Below are 18,106 nucleotides of genomic sequence, written 5' to 3' on the forward strand. Positions count from 1 at the left end.
ATACAAAAAAATCTTTCAAAATTAAATGCCTTGAGAATGGAGAAATAATTTCACTTTGTCTGCATAACACAGAATTACACAGAGTTAGTGTCTAAATTCTTTGCCTATGCTCAAGATAGCATGAACTTAGGAAAAACAGTTCAGTGGGACTTTTTTCAGTAGCAAGTAAAAAGGAAGAATCTTGTACCTTTTCCAAATTTAACAGGAAGCTCATTTCTGCATACTCTCTACACACTGTTTTTTAATGAATCATTTACTTCCTGGTAACATGTTACTGCTCTAAATGCACAAACCTACAGATGATGCCTGATCAACAAGAACTTCCTCTTTCAAACCACTATTATATTTTCCATGTTAAATTAACTTCATTTCATGATCACAGGAATTTAAACAGAGGCCTCCAGGAAACAAGGCAATGGTCTTCACAGGTGTTTAGCCTGGGAAACATGGGATGCTGACTTAAGTAAAGCTCATTGCTGAACGGACAATAAAAATACCATTAGCAGTATCCTGGCCAAAAGGGTATCTGTCTACAAAGAAAGTTAGCTTTTACTTTGCTCAGGAAGGTTTAAGTCAGTATCAATGACAGATGCATTGATAATGTGCTCAATGGCCCACTGTAACTTGATTAATACTTTTTTATATAGTTAGTGTTACAGTTACAAATTCATTTAATCTCTTCTCACTCATGTACAGACACAACACTACATTTGTTTAGTAGGTTGCAGGGCAGCTAATTATAGAAATCTAACTAGTACACAACTGTTAGAGAGTTTGAGGACAGTACATATGTGGTAATATTACTGGTCCTGGTCAATAAAGACTGCTTGTCAATCTACATCAGACTCCCACGCTGTGATAAGGAGCAGAGAGAACAGCTTTCACGGATACTGTAGCAATGTTTTACAGTCTCAGCTTATTCAAAAAAATTGTGTTTGTTCTAAGGAGTACCTGAAGCTGAGGTGGTTTTTTTGAGGCTCTTGTTCTCAGAACAGAAATATGAGGAATTGAAAACCAAATTACAGTCTTACCTGTATTGGCCAAACAGCTTAGCAGGAAGGTTGGAAAAAAGAATTTGTATTTTCTCTCCCAACAAAGTTAATACTGTACACTACAGAACACAAAATCTTATTTAAACATGTATTTCAAATTTTCCCAATGACATATGGCAAAACCAAGCACCTCATTATTCTCAATAAAGCCAACGTAGCAGGAAATGCTACATCAAAAGTGTGATGCAAACTGCAGAACAGGAAAGTGATGTATCAGCAGACACAAAGTCTCTCAACTTTTCAGAAAACCATGAAGAAGCTAGCTTTCATCAGAAAGTGTAAAGGCTGAACATATTCAAACTACAATGGTCATTTGTTTTTCAGGATCCTGCTGAGAGCTTAAATTTTATGAAATTTTAGTTGCCTTCACATCCAGACTGAATCATGCCATCCAGTAGAATCATATTTTCTGTTTCCTGTATTTCAAAGATTGAATATACGATTATTTTTTTTTTTAAAAAGGCAAAACAAACAAACCCCCACAAAACCAAACCCACACCTCAGTAACTGGAGAGGTTGTGCCCATGAGATACACAGGACAGAAGGTTTCTGCAAGCCACCTGCAGGTTTTGGACCCTCTTGCAGCATCCTGCGCTGGTACACACAGACAGTTATGTCTGTCACAGCCTTCTGGGAAAATATCTCAGCAGATGCAGTGCTGGGAATCAGTAAGAAGGCTAAGTATGGGAGAAAGAAGGGGTAAAGCTGAAGTGAATGGGAAGAACATGATGCTACTTGGACAGGGTCACCCAAGACATATTCCAGATCAGATAAATAACACAATTACTTGTCTTTATGTGCCAGTATAGAGCACTAACAAAGGTCTGTGTCACACTGCATCGTATTACTAAATGAAAGGAAAAAAACATGAAAACAACTACATCTCTACCGCTTTTCACATCAGAAAAAAATCTAAATTTAACATGCCCTTACTCTAGGTGATCAATACTAACTTCAACTGTTTTATGACAATTTTTATACTTCACATATACTATACACTTGCCCTTTACATCTTGGGAAATTCTGAAAAGGGAAATTCCAACGAAATTTTTTTTAAAAAATTCTTTGGTTCTTTCCTCAGATGGGAATAGAGACATTTTCATTGCCTCATAAAGTGCGGCTTGGATGATATTAACCACGAATACAAGACCAGATCTCCATCACAAAAGACGTTATTGTTCAACCACAGAAGCAGAACTTAACTCATTTATTTCAATCTGGATTAACCCCCAAGTGGGTACATCCAAATTTATTTGCAACTGGCTTGCAACAAATTGGATTTATGGCAGTTTAAAAATAGAATCTGCTTAAAGAAGGGGGTGAAATTTCATGTGTACAGAGGGCCAAGGCAGTTAAAGAATTTAATGTCATCCCTATAATTTGCTTGATTAGAAACCTGGCATTTTCCCTGAGGGGGAAAAAAAATGACAGATTTAGCCTTCGCTGTCTGTGAAATAAATATCAAATCTCCCACGAACTTCAGAAGGAATACGAACAAGCACCGTGTCCAACCCTGATGTCACTACCTTAATTGAATTTTAGCTGGGGCACTTGTGTTAACATTCTTAACATTTGGGAAGTGTTATTGTTTATTTCAGAACTGCCTGACCGCTATTTTTGTACTGCATTTGGAAGAAAAGGAGCCATCAGCAGCACAAAGCAGTGTCACTAAATATTACACTGACCTAGCAAATTTATGTCCCATCTTTTTAAATATTTCTGTTTCTCTTGAAGGTTCCCTATCCTAATTAGAAAATGGCTCACAGTCTAAATTAAAGATCTGTAAAACCATGCCTGGCAACAGCATGGCTGAATGATGAAATCCTCTTTTCTGGAAAGTATTTGTTTTACTCTGTAAAACTCTGACTCTCACAGTCATGTGAGAACCCATGTTCAAAAGCTCATTTTGAACAGTCACACACAGGTTCTCTTTTCAAATCTATTTTGAATAAAGACATTTGGCAAGTCCATTGTACAGCCCACATAATGTATATGATTCTGTGTTTCTTGTTCCATTGTCAGCTCCATTATAATCTCCTATTGACTGCAAGCATGATGGTACTCTTATAATATGGAAACTCAAGGATATAGATCCCATGCTGAACAGAATCCTACACTTTTGTCAGCTTCAGCAATTGCTTATAAGGAGATCCTGATCACATCCCCATGGGATGGCAGACAGAAAATCAAACACTTCCAGTAAGCTCAGGGTAGTATTCCACCAAAATAAATAAAAATGTGAAACAACACACAGCAATTTAATAATGAGGATTTCTCCCAGATAAGAATTTCAAACAAATTATTTAGTAAGTGTTAGGAATTTCTAACTCTTTAATGCTAAGAGCTGGACATTTTTGAGATGTGTCCAGAGAAAAAGCAGTTTTACTGTCATCAAGGCACTTGAGTTTACAGCGGTCCTAAATGGTCTCAAGGCTTACACTTTCTGATGACCTGGAAACAAAAACACCCTCAAAACTTAGGCACTAGGACTGAACATTTAATTAATAGGTTTGCTAGATGGTTCATTATATAACAAGGTACTGAATGAATTTGGTAGAAACCCAGAAACAATGTATAAAGAGCACACGTATCAAAACTGCTCTTAGAGAAAGGACGTTTTCCAGGAACAAGGAACTGATTTTCTGACGGTCAGATGCATTTAGTTAGCTCTGCTGTGAACTTTGGGAAAGACTGCTACTTAATCCTACTGACGGCCAAACATATGGCCTTGGAAACAATAGCTGGTTAATTTTGCTCAGAGCTGTCTATTTAAACCAAGTATGAACTGTCTCAATCATTAAAAGAAAGGCTTGTTTGTCCGTTTATTTAGTTGTTGTTTTTTAAAGAACTTTAAAAGAAACTTTTAAACTATTAAAAGAACATTAGGTGTCCGAGTGCGCACCAGAAAGCAGATCAGTGCATTTCTCTACCTTCCTCTTAGGATTCAGGCAAATCTCCTTTGAAAACAGACAGCACGCACCAAGGATCTTCATGCAAAAACCACGATCTTGTGGTTTGAGGAGAATGCTATGTACTGCATGCCAGGAGCTGGAACTGGAAAAGTATGCTCAAGACTACAGTCTTCCAACTCTGTCCTCCTTCATTAATATTTAGTAGAACATGTTTCATCATAAATATTGCACATCCCCCTCCTAGTTTGCTCATTTATGGAAACAGATGTTTAAAATTAAGACAGGCTTTCAGTATGCCTCTTACATTTTCCGTAGGTCTCACATGCTCCTTCCTTAGAAGACAAGAATAGTCATCAAGAGTTTACTGCTTATTTTAAAACCAAATAAGCTTAGCTAATGTTCATTCTAAAGGAGGATTTAGTTATTTCTATATGAACTCAAAACTTTTGAAACTTTGGTATTTTTGCATTTCTAATGACTTAAAAAAAGAGATAACTCTGCTAACCAAATAGCAAAGCATCAACTGCTCATGGTTTTTCTATCCTATTACTCTGTGCTGTTTCACTGCTTGCAGATTTCGAAACCTTTCTGACTAGAATGCTCCTTTGTTTAAGCCTGTACTTCCCATGCATTTTTAACTTTTTCCAGTTTACATTAACCAAATTTTGAGTTTGAGATAGATAGTTCATGTTCATATACACAGAAGCAAATATAAATATAGATTTTAGAAAGTGAAATCCCAGTCTGCATTCAAGTCTTCAAATTATCAAGCATTTTCTATCAATTACATCAAAATAGGCCACAAAGGATAAAACACTGGAGGGATGCATTGGAATATGCTGCCATAATCCCAAATCATTGATTTGCCATTTTTAGATCTCACTGCTATTGTGGCAGAGGCACAAGAAGTAGAACAAGAACAAGGGGGAGAACAAGGCTCTGAACAGAGCAAGAAAGCAGCTCTGCAGTTTTACAACATGTTCCTTGGTAGCAGCCTCTGCAGAAGGGAACTGAAGGCTACAAACAGCACAGGCAGAAATGTAGTGAAGCAAGGAGCTACTGCAACTTCCTGCTGTGGTGAATGAAACAGAAGGTGGGATCCTAAGGCAGAGCTGCAGGAGATATTAAATTACAGTAAACTATACGTCTCCTACTACTTGAGCCAAGAAAGGGGTGAGATTAACAACTTGAAACTCCTCTCCAAGTTACATCGTATTCACTCCTGAGAACAACATAATCATGCTAAACATGCAGTGGAACATGGTGCAAGTACACTTGCTCCTTTCAGCATATTTCATTAGATGACAGGTCTGGAAACCAGTCTCATCCTCTGTGGTCCCGGGTGTGTTGATTCTTCTCAAATCATCTCCTTTTAGCACCCATTCCTTCGCTGAAGGCAAAGAGGGAACACTGCTGGCCACACACTACAAAGATTCAGTGAGTGTGGTATTTGTCCAAAAGCCATATGTATATACCTGCATACTCCCAACTCTTCTCCTAACTCTGAAAAAAAGTCTTTAAATGATTCACATAATTTAAGATTTATTCCCTACAATTTGTTTCAGACTTAGGAACAACTGCAAGAGAGCAGCCAGCTACGCTCACTCAACCCAAATATCTGACATTCACTTTAAAAATAAGTCTGTAAAAATTCTGTCCCAAGCTCTTGCTGTAGAGAACTGGGATTTTCAAAATGCAGACCATTTTCTGTGCAGGAATACTCCTACACTAATTGGTGAACATAAGCAAGGGGAAAATAAAGATTTACAGAGGCATTTAGTTGATTGATTTAGTTGTATCTAAGAACTATTTTAGTAACTAGCAATAATGTGATTCTATGTGAATGATTTTAGTCCATCTCTGTTCTTGGCAGTGAAAGCAGACAAATAAAAAGGTTCAGGACAACAGGGGTATTTCAAAAAGTAGGAATTCAGACTCAAAATTACAGGCTTTACATTTAATTTGCAGGGAATACTACATTTATTTTTATATCATTTGAAGAGTGTTTCTTTAAAATCACATTGTTTCATCAAGCCATCTGTTACTCGTAGCCAAGATTACAATTTGAACAATTTGCTGGTAATTTATTTTAGCACAGGATAAAACATTATCATATTTATTGTTATTTTAAAAAGGTTTTTTTTTTTTCCCACCAGACAGAATTAGGATCATTAAGAATAACAACTACATACTTTATAATATCTATTTTTATCTTGGGCAAGGGGATGACTCTGAAAGCTGGCGGGGGCAAAGGATTATAAAAGCACTACCAGGCTCCTGGGAGAGTCCTGAAAATAGTTTTGCAATGTCCATGGAAGATATGTATCAACACCACTCTTACAGGGCTTAGTCAAAAGAACACAAGTTGAAAGAACTTTAAGCAGGAACAGATGTTTCCCTTCACACCAGGCTGTTTAAAATAGAGTATATGCTATTTTTTACCATCTCTTGTTATATATACACTTAGAAAATGTTAACAAAATGCACTTTAATAAATATTATCACAGCAGATTACAAATAGCTGAACTATTGATGTTGAGTTTCAAGTTCTGCTTCATGACCATATCTACTGCTAACATCCAAATACTTAAAAAATAAAATGTGCTCTGTTTGCACTGAAAACATGCAGAAAACAAAGCTATCAGCTAAGTGCTCAGCAATGGTTTTCATTACAATGCACTAAAGAAATAATGTTATATTGTTCTCCTGCAAATACCCTGGAGAGTGAAGGTTTAGTGGTGGGATTTTTTGGGTTTGTTTTAAGGATGGAAATGATTTTAGAAGAGATCGAGATCACATCTAGGTAAATAATCCTAGGTAATAAACAAGACTCTAGAAGGGTCAGTTTTTAGCCACAAAGATAAATCTGAACTGCTTATTTATTTGAAGAATAAACCTCTGAGCAGTGTTACAGACTCAATTTTTTCCCCTTTTCTCTTTTACTGCCACCTGCTCTGACTGTACACCCTGTAGGAAACTTCTGAACAGACCAGCTAAAACATACATGAAATAAAGAGCAATGCTTAGGATTACAGTAACCATCTAAGGACCTCTGGTACCAACAAAGCAAACACAGACTTCACAGAAGAGATCCCTGTAAGATGGCAGCATCCAAGACAGGAAATCCACCAACACACTAGTGGTTCCTAAGAACACATAAGCTGCATCTCTTTGTTCCTTCTAAAAAAGAAATCTCAGTATAAAGATTAAGCAATGAAGAATAAGTAACAAAAAAGACAAGAATATGACAAATTCTGGAACAGCTATATGAACCCCAGCATTTTTTTTATTATTCCTCTTCTTATAAGTAAAATCATTATAATATCAGTAATTCTCACATTCATTATTTTCTAGGAATTTGCAGACTTTTGTTTTCTCATTTCCTTGTCATTCTGTTAACAAAAAAAAATAAAACTACATATTATTATGGAGACATTGATATGTTTCTCATCTTCCACATCCTCTTGCCATTTCCTAATTAGATACTGAAGAGAATTTAAAAACTCAAAAGCTGAGAGTTCAAAATCATTTCATATTGCTTTCACACAAAATATGGGTATGTGAAGCCCTTTGTTTTGATCACACAAAACAAATGTTCATTCTGACGTGAGTAAATATGTAGAAAATAAGTGAATCACTCCCTTGACTACAAACATCTACGGAAAAGATTTTAAAAGCTCTTGAAAATTTCTGTAAGTATTTAGCCATTATTTTAGAGGAGAAACAGAAATCCTCCTAAATACTTCAAGCCTGACTCTATCTTGCAACTTAAAAGAAGCTGGAGAATTAAGCTGTCTTTTAAGAGCAACACTAACACAAAAACTTTTCACCAATTGGAACAGTAACACAGATGACTCTCCAGACAGCAACGCACATGAACTAAGATAGCATTAATTCTGAAAACTCTGAAACAGCTACAGATCAATGGAAGGGAAAAATCTCAAGAGAGCAGGAAAAGAAAGGTCTCAGTATTTTAATTCAGTCACCAAAGTAGACACATGCAGTGAGAGTGACCTGTAGTTTTTCAGGGGGTGTAGCAGTTCCTTATCCAACCACTAAGCCAGTCTCCTGCCTGAGGCTCCCTCCAGCGGAGAGGGCAGGTAACGGGGCTGAGGCATCAAACCACTCTAAGAAATGTCTTGTCTCTCAGAAGCAGACAGAATTCAGAATGCAACTACAATTTAGCAATGCATATCAATTTCCAGTGCATAAACTAACATTTGAAACATACTAATACCTAATGCCAGTTTTATTCCTGGTAACATTTACTTTTCCATAAAACTGTCAAGAGGGATCAAATACAGTAGATCATTTCAGCAATGCAGGATGAGAGTTCTTCACACAAGTGTTAGTACAGTACAGCCTTTCTTTCAAAACAGTGCAATTCTCTGCTCACCTTTCCTTTGTACCAGAGAGAACTGGGTGTCACTCTTTCAGAGGCTAACTCTATATCGAGTACATAGGTGGCAGCATCCCTGCAATGTGTTCTGCTGGCAGATTCCTCCTTGGAGTCCCACTCACATCTGAGAGGTACCATCATATCCATGGCCCAGCAACGCTATTACTAGGCAATAAAGTGAATGTCAAGAAACTTACTGGCAAAGTCACTGCATCTGCAGGAGTCAAGATTATTTGTAAGGTGCTTTGGACTACAGAAGTTGTTCCGAGGATCAGCTAAGGGAGTGACATGCTACTGGCAGCTTTGGAGCCAGTGGTAATGATTTGTACTCACTGAACTTGACCAAGACACATGAGAAGGAACAGCAACGAGCAGATTTGACACATACTGTCTCATCCAGCAGATTTCATGGCACAGTAAGTATTACAAAGGTGTTTCACAATGGCAGCCCTGTTACAAGTGGAATCGGTCCACTTCTGAAAATGCAGAACCAATTACCCATCTGTACTGCCTTAGGTTTGCTGGAAGAAATTAGACTCATTTCTGAAGCAAGTAAGGATAGACCAGCAGGGAGAGATCCATGTCCAGCCAAGAACACAAAAGGAAGATGCCTGCATTTGGATTTCAGTTAAGCTGCATCATTTTTAAACCATGCTCTTCTGTGCCTATCATGCCTCCTACTTCCACAGGGACAAGAAATGTGAATCCTACAATGAATGGTGTCACACTGAAAAAAAGAAATAAGAATTCCCTCTGATGGTGCATTATTAAGGAGATAACTAAGGACCCAAGGAGGTGCTTCCTAAATTTTAAGAAGTCAAAACTACAGAGACATAGTACAGAAAGAATCCTCCATCTCCTAATCTGTCACCAACATGGCAAAGATGTGAAAATAGGAGTAAAACCTTCTGCTGTTACAGTTCTAGACATGTACCTCAGACAGATACAGAAAACAGAGGTCATGAGAAATATATTTGGCATTCATATATGACTGTGTGTCCAAAATAAATCTTTACTTGGGATGTCAGCCTAGCTCCTCCTTCCCTTACATGTCTCTGTAGACTCCAGAGAACACTCTCAGATGAAAAAAATAACAGGATAAGCAGAAACAAAAAGCAACTAAGGAAGTAATTAAACGCTACCCTATTTGACATGAGACACAAGTCTAAATATTACAAAATATGGTATCTTAGAAGTAACATTTCTACTTTCAACAATTTCAGAATGATCTGAGCCCCAGTGATCAAAAGTTCAAAAGTTAGCTTTGCTTAGTAAAAAGCAGATGAGCAAATCTTTAATCTCTGTTTAGCCTGAGAGCTAAAGACCGAAGTGTTAATACCAGCAAGGCAGTACAATATATACACAACAGTTTAGTTACATCTTTTATTGCCTACAGATTATGTATCAAAGATACCACGGGCCTGTTTGAGCTCTTTAGGACAGGTTAAGTTGCACTAGATCCACATGGATATCAAAGAACAAGCACAGTGTTGTGATGTCAACATGCTTTTAAAGTAGAAGAGTGTATTTTATGGAACATCGTGTCCCCAATATTTAAATGTTCCCTGCCTTGCCCTAGCCAGAACCTGGGGCAGAAAAGCAGCAGAGTGGAGAACTGTGACAAAGTCCAGCAGCACAGAAAGATCTCAGCAATGGAACGGGGGTTTGACCAGAGAGTCTTCTTTGGCATTTCCTGTATGTTTTATAGACAACATTGTACTGAGGCACTTTGTTTTGGTGAGCAAGAAGCATTCCCCAGGAGAAATAACCTCCTTGTTCCACATTCATATAGAGTTATAGAAGAAGAAGAAAAAAGCACATATTACCTATGCTGTATGCCATTGCAAAATTGTATTGTGTTTGCAGAAGGAAGCAGTTAATATTCAACATTATGTACAATTTCAATGCAACAAAAAGTCAATCGAGAAAAGTTATTAAATTGCATCCTTGTTCAAACTCAAGGCAAGTCACACTTGCTCAGCAGTTGCACAATAAAATTAATTTTCTCAGTGTATAGGATTTTTTTTTAGAAAGCTCAGGGGGAAGATTTAGACTTCTGTTTTGAAAATATGGCTATTCTATTTGGTTCGAGGTTTTTTAAATACAGTAATTTGCAATACAGTAAGATGGCAAACCTGAGCTAAAAGGCTCTGTCATTAAAAGCTTATGAAAAGATAAAGGAATTCCCTATTCAATTAAAACATTATATTAACTTCAGTTGTATTCTACTGTTTCAGAAGAATCATAAGGATGTTCATTTTTTTAAAGAAAGGAACTACCTTCTCTAACAGCTTTTTGTTATTATGCTGTTTGAAAAATATCCTTTATTTTTCCATTTATTTTGTTTGTAAACATCTGGTTTATATGCCTTTAAAAGCAATGGATATTTTTGTTGCTCAGACAAATTAGTTAATATGACAATTAATTCTTACTCCCAAACAAATTTTGTTTCTTGAGTTAGATTTACATAAAAGTGTTGAGACTTTCACAACGTGTATAATCAGATACTGCGACACTGCATGCACTTGACAGCAACAGCTTCAAAGAACTTCAAATTTCTCTACATCAAATAACATCTGAGGATGAGCGACATATTCAACCTACAGAGAAACAGTAAATATACATTCCAGCTATTAAAATTTAAATTATTATCTTTCAAAAAGAGATCTTCATAGCCCCATAATCAAATGGCTTCTATCAACAGAAATATTTACATGTCTAGAAAAGCATTCTAAAGAGTCTCAGAATTGGATATTTATGGAAATAAGATGACTCCTGGATTGTCATTTTGTTTTCATGTTATCCATACTCTTTCTGAAGTTACAAATGCAAAGAAATTTTCTATTTGAATGATGCACAATTTTGGTACCAGTTGTGACAGTTATGCCTATATTTCTACTCTGACTCAAAGAACTGAAGAACAAAATCAAACATGTTGAAACTGGTACACAATAACTACACCCATTTTTGCTAAGTGTGAATATATTGAAATAATACAAGATAACATCTGAATAGTAGTGTAACAACACAGTTTGACCTGAAACAAAATTTGGGCTCAAATTTTTGACTATTAATGTGTTAAGAAAACTTCAGTTTGTTCTGATACAAAACCTATATATCTTTAAGTATCAGGTAGTTATAGCTGGATTATTTTTAATCCAGTTCTTAAAATTCACAGTAAAAATGAAAGATTGAAGAGGAGTTAGTCTGTCAAGCTGAGTCCCCATCAAGCTCATAAAGCCTGTGCTGTAGTTAATTTTAAAATTTTCTTAACTATTATCACTGCAAATTAACTAAAGCTAAGGAAGTATGCCTACTCACACCCTGTGGCTAAATAAATACACTACTCAGTGCTAGTTTATATAACATGCATCAGGACACAACAGATGCTGCAGAATTTGAAACAAGCACAATCTGAGTCTGTTTTCACTAAAATGGATATAAGCTGCTAATTTCTGGTCTGGCAGAATACTATAGTGTCAAAAATAATTTTAAAAAGAATTTTAAAAAGAATAGATAAAGAACTGCAGTGTTCTTTTCAAATTCTCCAGTATATATTGAATACTTAATTGAAAGCAACACTCTTCTGTTCACAAAAGTATTTAGATTGCCAGAACCAACTCTATCAAACACAAAATGTGATACTGAAATAAAACTTAAATAATCCAGGGGATTCCCTGGAGGTAAAAGGCCTTTTAGGTAAAGTACTATCCAATAGGATATCTGGACACTAAAATGGAAAATGTATATATTGTTTCAACATAAAATGTTGTACATTATAGGACCATCTTCTACATTGATATCATATGTGGGAGGTCATTCTCCTGTGACACTACAAATAATTTCTAATAATATCAGGATCAAACTTGTTTCTCTCAAAAAGTGTAACTGCTGTTCAGATACTTAAAATTACAAAACACCATATTCTAGCTGGTCCAAGTGACACATATCCCTACTGCCAAGCTGACAGAACTAGAAACAGTAATTGTAGTGCAAATAAAAGCATACTGTATTTTGGGGTTTGCCACACCTTTTCTTTTTACTCACTTTCTTAATAAAATCAGGGATCTCCTTTTTCTCTGAAAGTTGGTTTAAAGAGGAGCAGCATTCTACCTCCAAGACATATCCTTCACTACTGACGTCACCTTTTGAAGACCTAAAGAGGCAGACAGAAAAGAAGGATCAATTTCTGTTGTAACAACGATACCCAGAAATCCCATTTATAGGTATTTATCCTGGAGAGCTGAACTTCAGACAAAACTTTGGTTCCAATACATTCCCCCCACTGAGCTCAGTACTGTTCCAACAAGTGGCAGTCACCATATCTGACCCACATGCTAGGGGAGCAGATCACACCAATGGCCACAGATGGTGGGATTCTTTAGGGAATTCCAGATTTCTTTTTCTGTCCAAGAAACACTTTGACAGCCTGGCATCTAGGGCCAACATCAAGGAGATGCACGGGTCATGTAACTCAGGATATACAAAAAGAAGGTTCCAATGCAACGGTCTGAAAGATGCTCTGTGCCCCACAGGGCAGCCTTAATAAGATGCATTTCAGACAGCAATTAAAAGAAACACCTTCTCTTTATCTAGAACCATTCCATCTAAAATCAGGGGCTAATCAAAATAGTTTACCCTTCAGTCTTACCTTATTTTTTAAGAAATGTAAAGCTTTGCCTTAAGTCCCTTGTCTTTCAGAAGAGACTAACTCCTAAAATAATTCAAAGCAAACGGCATCTGCCATATGCATTTGCTGAACAAATGAGCACTGTGAAAATAAGGTATTGGTCAAAATATGCCAAGAGAATGTTTGGAAGTTGTACTGAATAATCTTCAGAAACAATCTGCAGGCAGAGCTACTGAAGGCAGTTTTCAGCTCCTCCAGACTCCCATGAAAGGAAACTGATACACCTGATCAGTAGAGGATATTTAGACAATCACTCACTTTTTCAATTTTTCAAAAGAACACATAGATGAACATTAAAAATAAAAACTAGCCTGTCATTCTTAGGATTAGTAACAAAGCAATTATCTAACATTTCACAGAAAACCGAACAATCTAGTTCCAGGCGAAGAACTACTCCTGGCCAGCAGTTGTTTGACGCCTGGGTACCTAGAGGACAGGAAGAAAGGTACAGCAGTTTGAACTGAGAGTGCTGAGGGGCTCGACAGGCTTGCCATGCTTGCAAAAGCAAGCCTGTGCAAAAGGCCTGTTCTGGGGATGGGGACTGTGTGACACACAGAACACGCTTCAGCTACAGATGGTCCCAGGGGCTTTCCCGAGACATTTACAGTTCCCCGGAGCCATGCGATGCGTGGGCTGCTGACTGCAAACTGGCAGTGTTTCCTAGGCAATACTGCAGACATTTGCTATATTTGATCCTCCCACCTTCACACAGGCTACACTCCCATGTCACTTCTCTTATCTCACTTATACCTGAATAGATGGTAGCAGACTGTGCATTGTTTGGTAACATTGAAGTCCCTTCCCTATTTGTTTTTCCCCCCTTTTCTTTTCTGTGGTTCCATACTCCATTCGGGACAATAATTTTAACAAAGCATTGATGTTCATGAAAATTCTCCAAACATCTTTATAGAATTTACATAAGTCATTATTGGGGGACTAACAGTATTCCAGCACTTCTCCTCTGCAGCGCACACACATCAATTAATTTAAGCAGCAAGAACAACTTTGTCAAGAAAATAAAAAAATCTTTTTGAGAGGGACAACACATGTACTGCAGACAACTATTTTTGCTGTTCTAAAGTCCTAGATAAGAAAATCTATTCTGTGCAGATTTTCTGCCACAGATGAACTCAAGAACATAAAAATGAACCTCAGAAAGCCTCCCTGCTAGTCTACTTACAATCAGACCTACTTTTTTTCTTTTTTTTTTCAAATCTGAATGTGACTAACAGGAAAAGTAGCCCTGATGTTATCTAGCCGTGTTGCAGACAGAAATAGTATGAGCTAGGGCTCTCTAAAGCTCAAGCAATCAATAAACTGTTAAAACTGCCACTCAGTATTGCAAAGTTAAGTTCATACAACATCAAGTGGAGCAAAATACAACTGTCCAGTGCTTTGGCTGTTGTATAACTACAAACCAGAAGTGTGTTACCAGCAACAGGCAGCAAGGAACCAGGCCCTTTTTCAGACAACCAATCCCATTTCAAGGGGTCAAGTCCAAAACTCTACAAATGCAAGGAACAAACATCTCCACGATTTCCGTTCTTGGACAGAAGCTCCCTTCCAGCCCAGCTGAGGAAGCCGCACCCTCCCAGATACTGTAAAATGCTACAGCTCTAATTCAAAGTTAAGATATCAAATCCTGGAAATTAAGTATGTGTCATGCTATTTCTGTGCCCACCCATTTGGCAAAGCCTGTTCATAACTCTGGCACTGCTATGACCCAAATGAAAACTCACTATTCTAATTACTTTGAAAGAATGAGAAAGACCATATTTTACATTTAGATCTCCTGGCTACCTGAAAAAATAACCCTTTTCAACCTATATTGGTAAAGTTTATAGACAGGTATAAGGAAGAGAAAAGCAGGCCTTGAACCACTTTCTCCTAATTCCTCTCCTCCTCTGAACAGCTCCCTGAGCTCTGATTTTGTGCTATTTTTTGAGGGCTTCCTTCCAACCTCTTTGAAAGGAGTAAGAATTATCTGAGATACAGATTATATCCATAAAAATACAGTGATTTTTACTACAGCTGCTTAAAATGTCCTGTTTAACTCCTTTAAGAATGACTTACTTTAAAATACACTTGCTGCTTAGAAATATTTAATTGGAGACAATTAATTCCTTCTCCAGCAGTTTGGGGGCTACCTCTGCACTAGGGCTCATGAAAGAAATGGCATCAAATACAACTCCACTCTGTTAAGAACATTATTTTACAGAACACACGTAACAGATCCTACTAAAGGTCATAAAATCCTTAGTTAAAATCTTCCAATAGAAGGACTCTATATTTCCAATAAGTATTTTTCCATGCTCTCAAGCAAATTATGTCTATATAGGTTAAAAGCAAGTCTTTGTCTATACTGGTAGTTTCCACCTTTTCAGGCAGACTTTAAAAGCCTGTTATGCTGTAAAAAACAAAGAAACAGAACAGCAGCCATAGCTTTTCACATGAAAATAATAAATACCTGTGGATGTCACAGACCATAAAAATAATTTTCTGGGCAAGGAATGGTTTCCAGTCTCTATGCAATAACCAGTGCATTTCATACATGTATCACAAAGTATTTAATAATTAATATAGCCATAGAGAAGTAAATAATTATAGGTGCAGGTAAATTCTCTATTAACAGAAATTAATATACTTTTAGTTTTATTAATTTAAATGGACTACTTTTAGGACCACTTTCATTAGAAACTATGAAACAGGATCCCCACAAAATGTACATTTATCAAGATCCCAGAAGCAAGAGAAAAAGTCCAAAGAGCACTTTTCTGTGCACTTGCATTCCTCTGCTCTCTTCTGAAAAAGGACTGATATAAATCGTGAGAAACAACCCAATAATCCATACCCTGGAGTCTTTTACCAGTTTTATAGCACAGGATGCTACTGGGAGTCCAACATATAAAATATTTTAATTTTAAAGCAATGGTTTTGTGTAAAGTTGATTTTAATTTTCCCATCATAAAACATTTCTCAACAAAAAGCACAAGAGAAACACAAATGCTATGATCAGTTTAGTCAAAAAATGTGTAAGCTCCAGCAGTTCTAAAGATCTTCCTCTTCTTATGGATGCACAGTCAACAAGTTCTTCCTTTTTGTGCTCTAAGTTGGAAAATTGAATCTTCCTCCCTTCATTCCTGCAAACATTTGGGGGTTTTGCATTACCTTTATTCCTCTGATTAAAAAAAAAAAAAAAAAAAAATCACTGGATTAATTAAAAAAAGGTCCAGCTCTGAAAGAAGCACACTTAGATATGCTAATGCTGTACCCTTCTTGGAAGCCCGGACGAACTGGAGAAGCTACTACATCCAGACTCACTACAACACCCTGTACTCACTGGAACATATTTTGGGATACCAGAGAGGGAACACAAGGGACAGCATGAACAACACTAGCACTTTCCCTGCAGTGAGGAAGGGCAGTCTCCTGCCTCCCGCCCCAGGAGAGGCCAACCTCTGGTTGGCCATGGACATTGACAGAAAACTTCATTGCAGCTTAAACATCCTGGGCTTTCATTTGTTTTTCTTTGTTTTACATTGTTTGTTTATCATTAATGATTTTCCTGAAGAAGGATTCTTCTGCTACTGCAGGTACTCTCAGGGCTCACCATGGACAACCTTAAGCATAGGATGGCAAAGAGTTGAGGTGGAGTTTCAGTCTACTTGATGCTGAGCAGAGGGACAGCATTTGCAGGCCTGGTGGGGTGGGGGTAGAGAGTACCCTCAAATTTTACCAATATGGAAAGGGGTCAGGACCAGTGACTTCCAAAAAAGTGTCATCCTGAATCCTAAATAGGGCTTCTAGTGCCACTAACAAGAAGTTTATACATAGAATAAATAAGATTTTAACTTATTATTGGAAGTTCACTGGCCAAAAATATGTTACAATGGTTGTTTCACTAGGTTGCCATTTCCTGCACAGCTGTTTGCTGTTAAGCACTGTTTCATGGTAGAAAAACCATAACCAGCTGTGGAGAACCAGTAACTTTTACAGTTACTATTAAAGCTGACAACTTGGTGTCCATTACAAACTGGATTTCCAATCCTTTTCAGATACAAGAAGGAGCTGAGAGAGCCAACATTTGGACCTAATCTTCCTGAAGTTCCCTATGCCCATGAACTCAGCAAGCCGAAACACACTTGTAAATTGCACAGACACTCTAAAATTACTATTTCATTAAGATGATGCTAAGAATGTAAGCACAGTTTTGAGATTTTCCACTACAGGGATAGCTCCACCATTCAAATATAACTGTACATTCAAAATAAACTGGTCTACATTATGAAAATAATAAAACCACACCAAAGTGATTAACATGAGCAGCTGGCATCTCTACAATTTCAGGTTAAAAATCCAGCAAAACTAAACTAGAGTATCTGAAAACCAACAACACAATAACTAAAAATTTATAGGTTTTACAATGCCCAGCCAAAAAACACACCATTTTTTATAAAAATTAAAACAGATAAATTGCATCCTAAGAGCCTGAAGTCTAACCCATGTGACACTGTTTTAATGTTATTACCTAAACATTTTCTTTACTATAGGAAACCTTATCACTGGAATATCTATTATTAGTTACTAAAATTTATAAGCTTTTTTTAATGACAGTATATAAAGATTTTTGAGAAAAGTTTGAGCATGTATTGATACACAGGCATCTTTAATGTGCCGTGTTTATAATTTTCAGAATACAGATGAAAGAACATTTATTTCAGGTCACTGTTAAAAGTTACTGTGAGGAAATATGTATTTCTTTGAACTTGTAACAAATAACAAGCCTTCAAAACTCAAACCATTGTCCTTTGAGCTAAAGGAAGATATCTGTTGACTCTTGGGCATGGAATAAATATTATCTTTTCATTAAGCTGGAATCAGCCTGCTGAGAGCAACAACACACACTGCATTTGCACACAAACCTGTTTGATCCTAATGCTCATGAAGATAAATTCAGACATTTCTCATCTTCAAGCTTAAATCCTACATGAAAACCAAATAGACACACACACACACATTTATATTCAATATATAAAAAATCTTGTATCAATGC

At 36.9% G+C, this 18,106-nt stretch overlaps 1 protein-coding gene across 2 annotated transcripts in view; it reads right to left on the reverse strand.

The window, feature by feature from the left end:
- The window catches only part of RFTN1 (raftlin, lipid raft linker 1), a 96,507-nt gene that overhangs the window by 32,172 nt on the left and 46,229 nt on the right, over positions 1 to 18,106 (reverse strand). For both annotated transcript variants that reach the window (XM_058833288.1, XM_058833287.1), the window contains exon 4: positions 12,411 to 12,519. In XM_058833288.1, the coding sequence (XP_058689271.1) occupies positions 12,411 to 12,519 (109 nt within the window). The remainder of the gene's footprint in view (positions 1 to 12,410; positions 12,520 to 18,106) is intronic.

Source organism: Poecile atricapillus, chromosome 2 (assembly GCF_030490865.1).
Source record: "Poecile atricapillus isolate bPoeAtr1 chromosome 2, bPoeAtr1.hap1, whole genome shotgun sequence".
NCBI classification, from domain to species: domain Eukaryota; kingdom Metazoa; phylum Chordata; class Aves; order Passeriformes; family Paridae; genus Poecile; species Poecile atricapillus.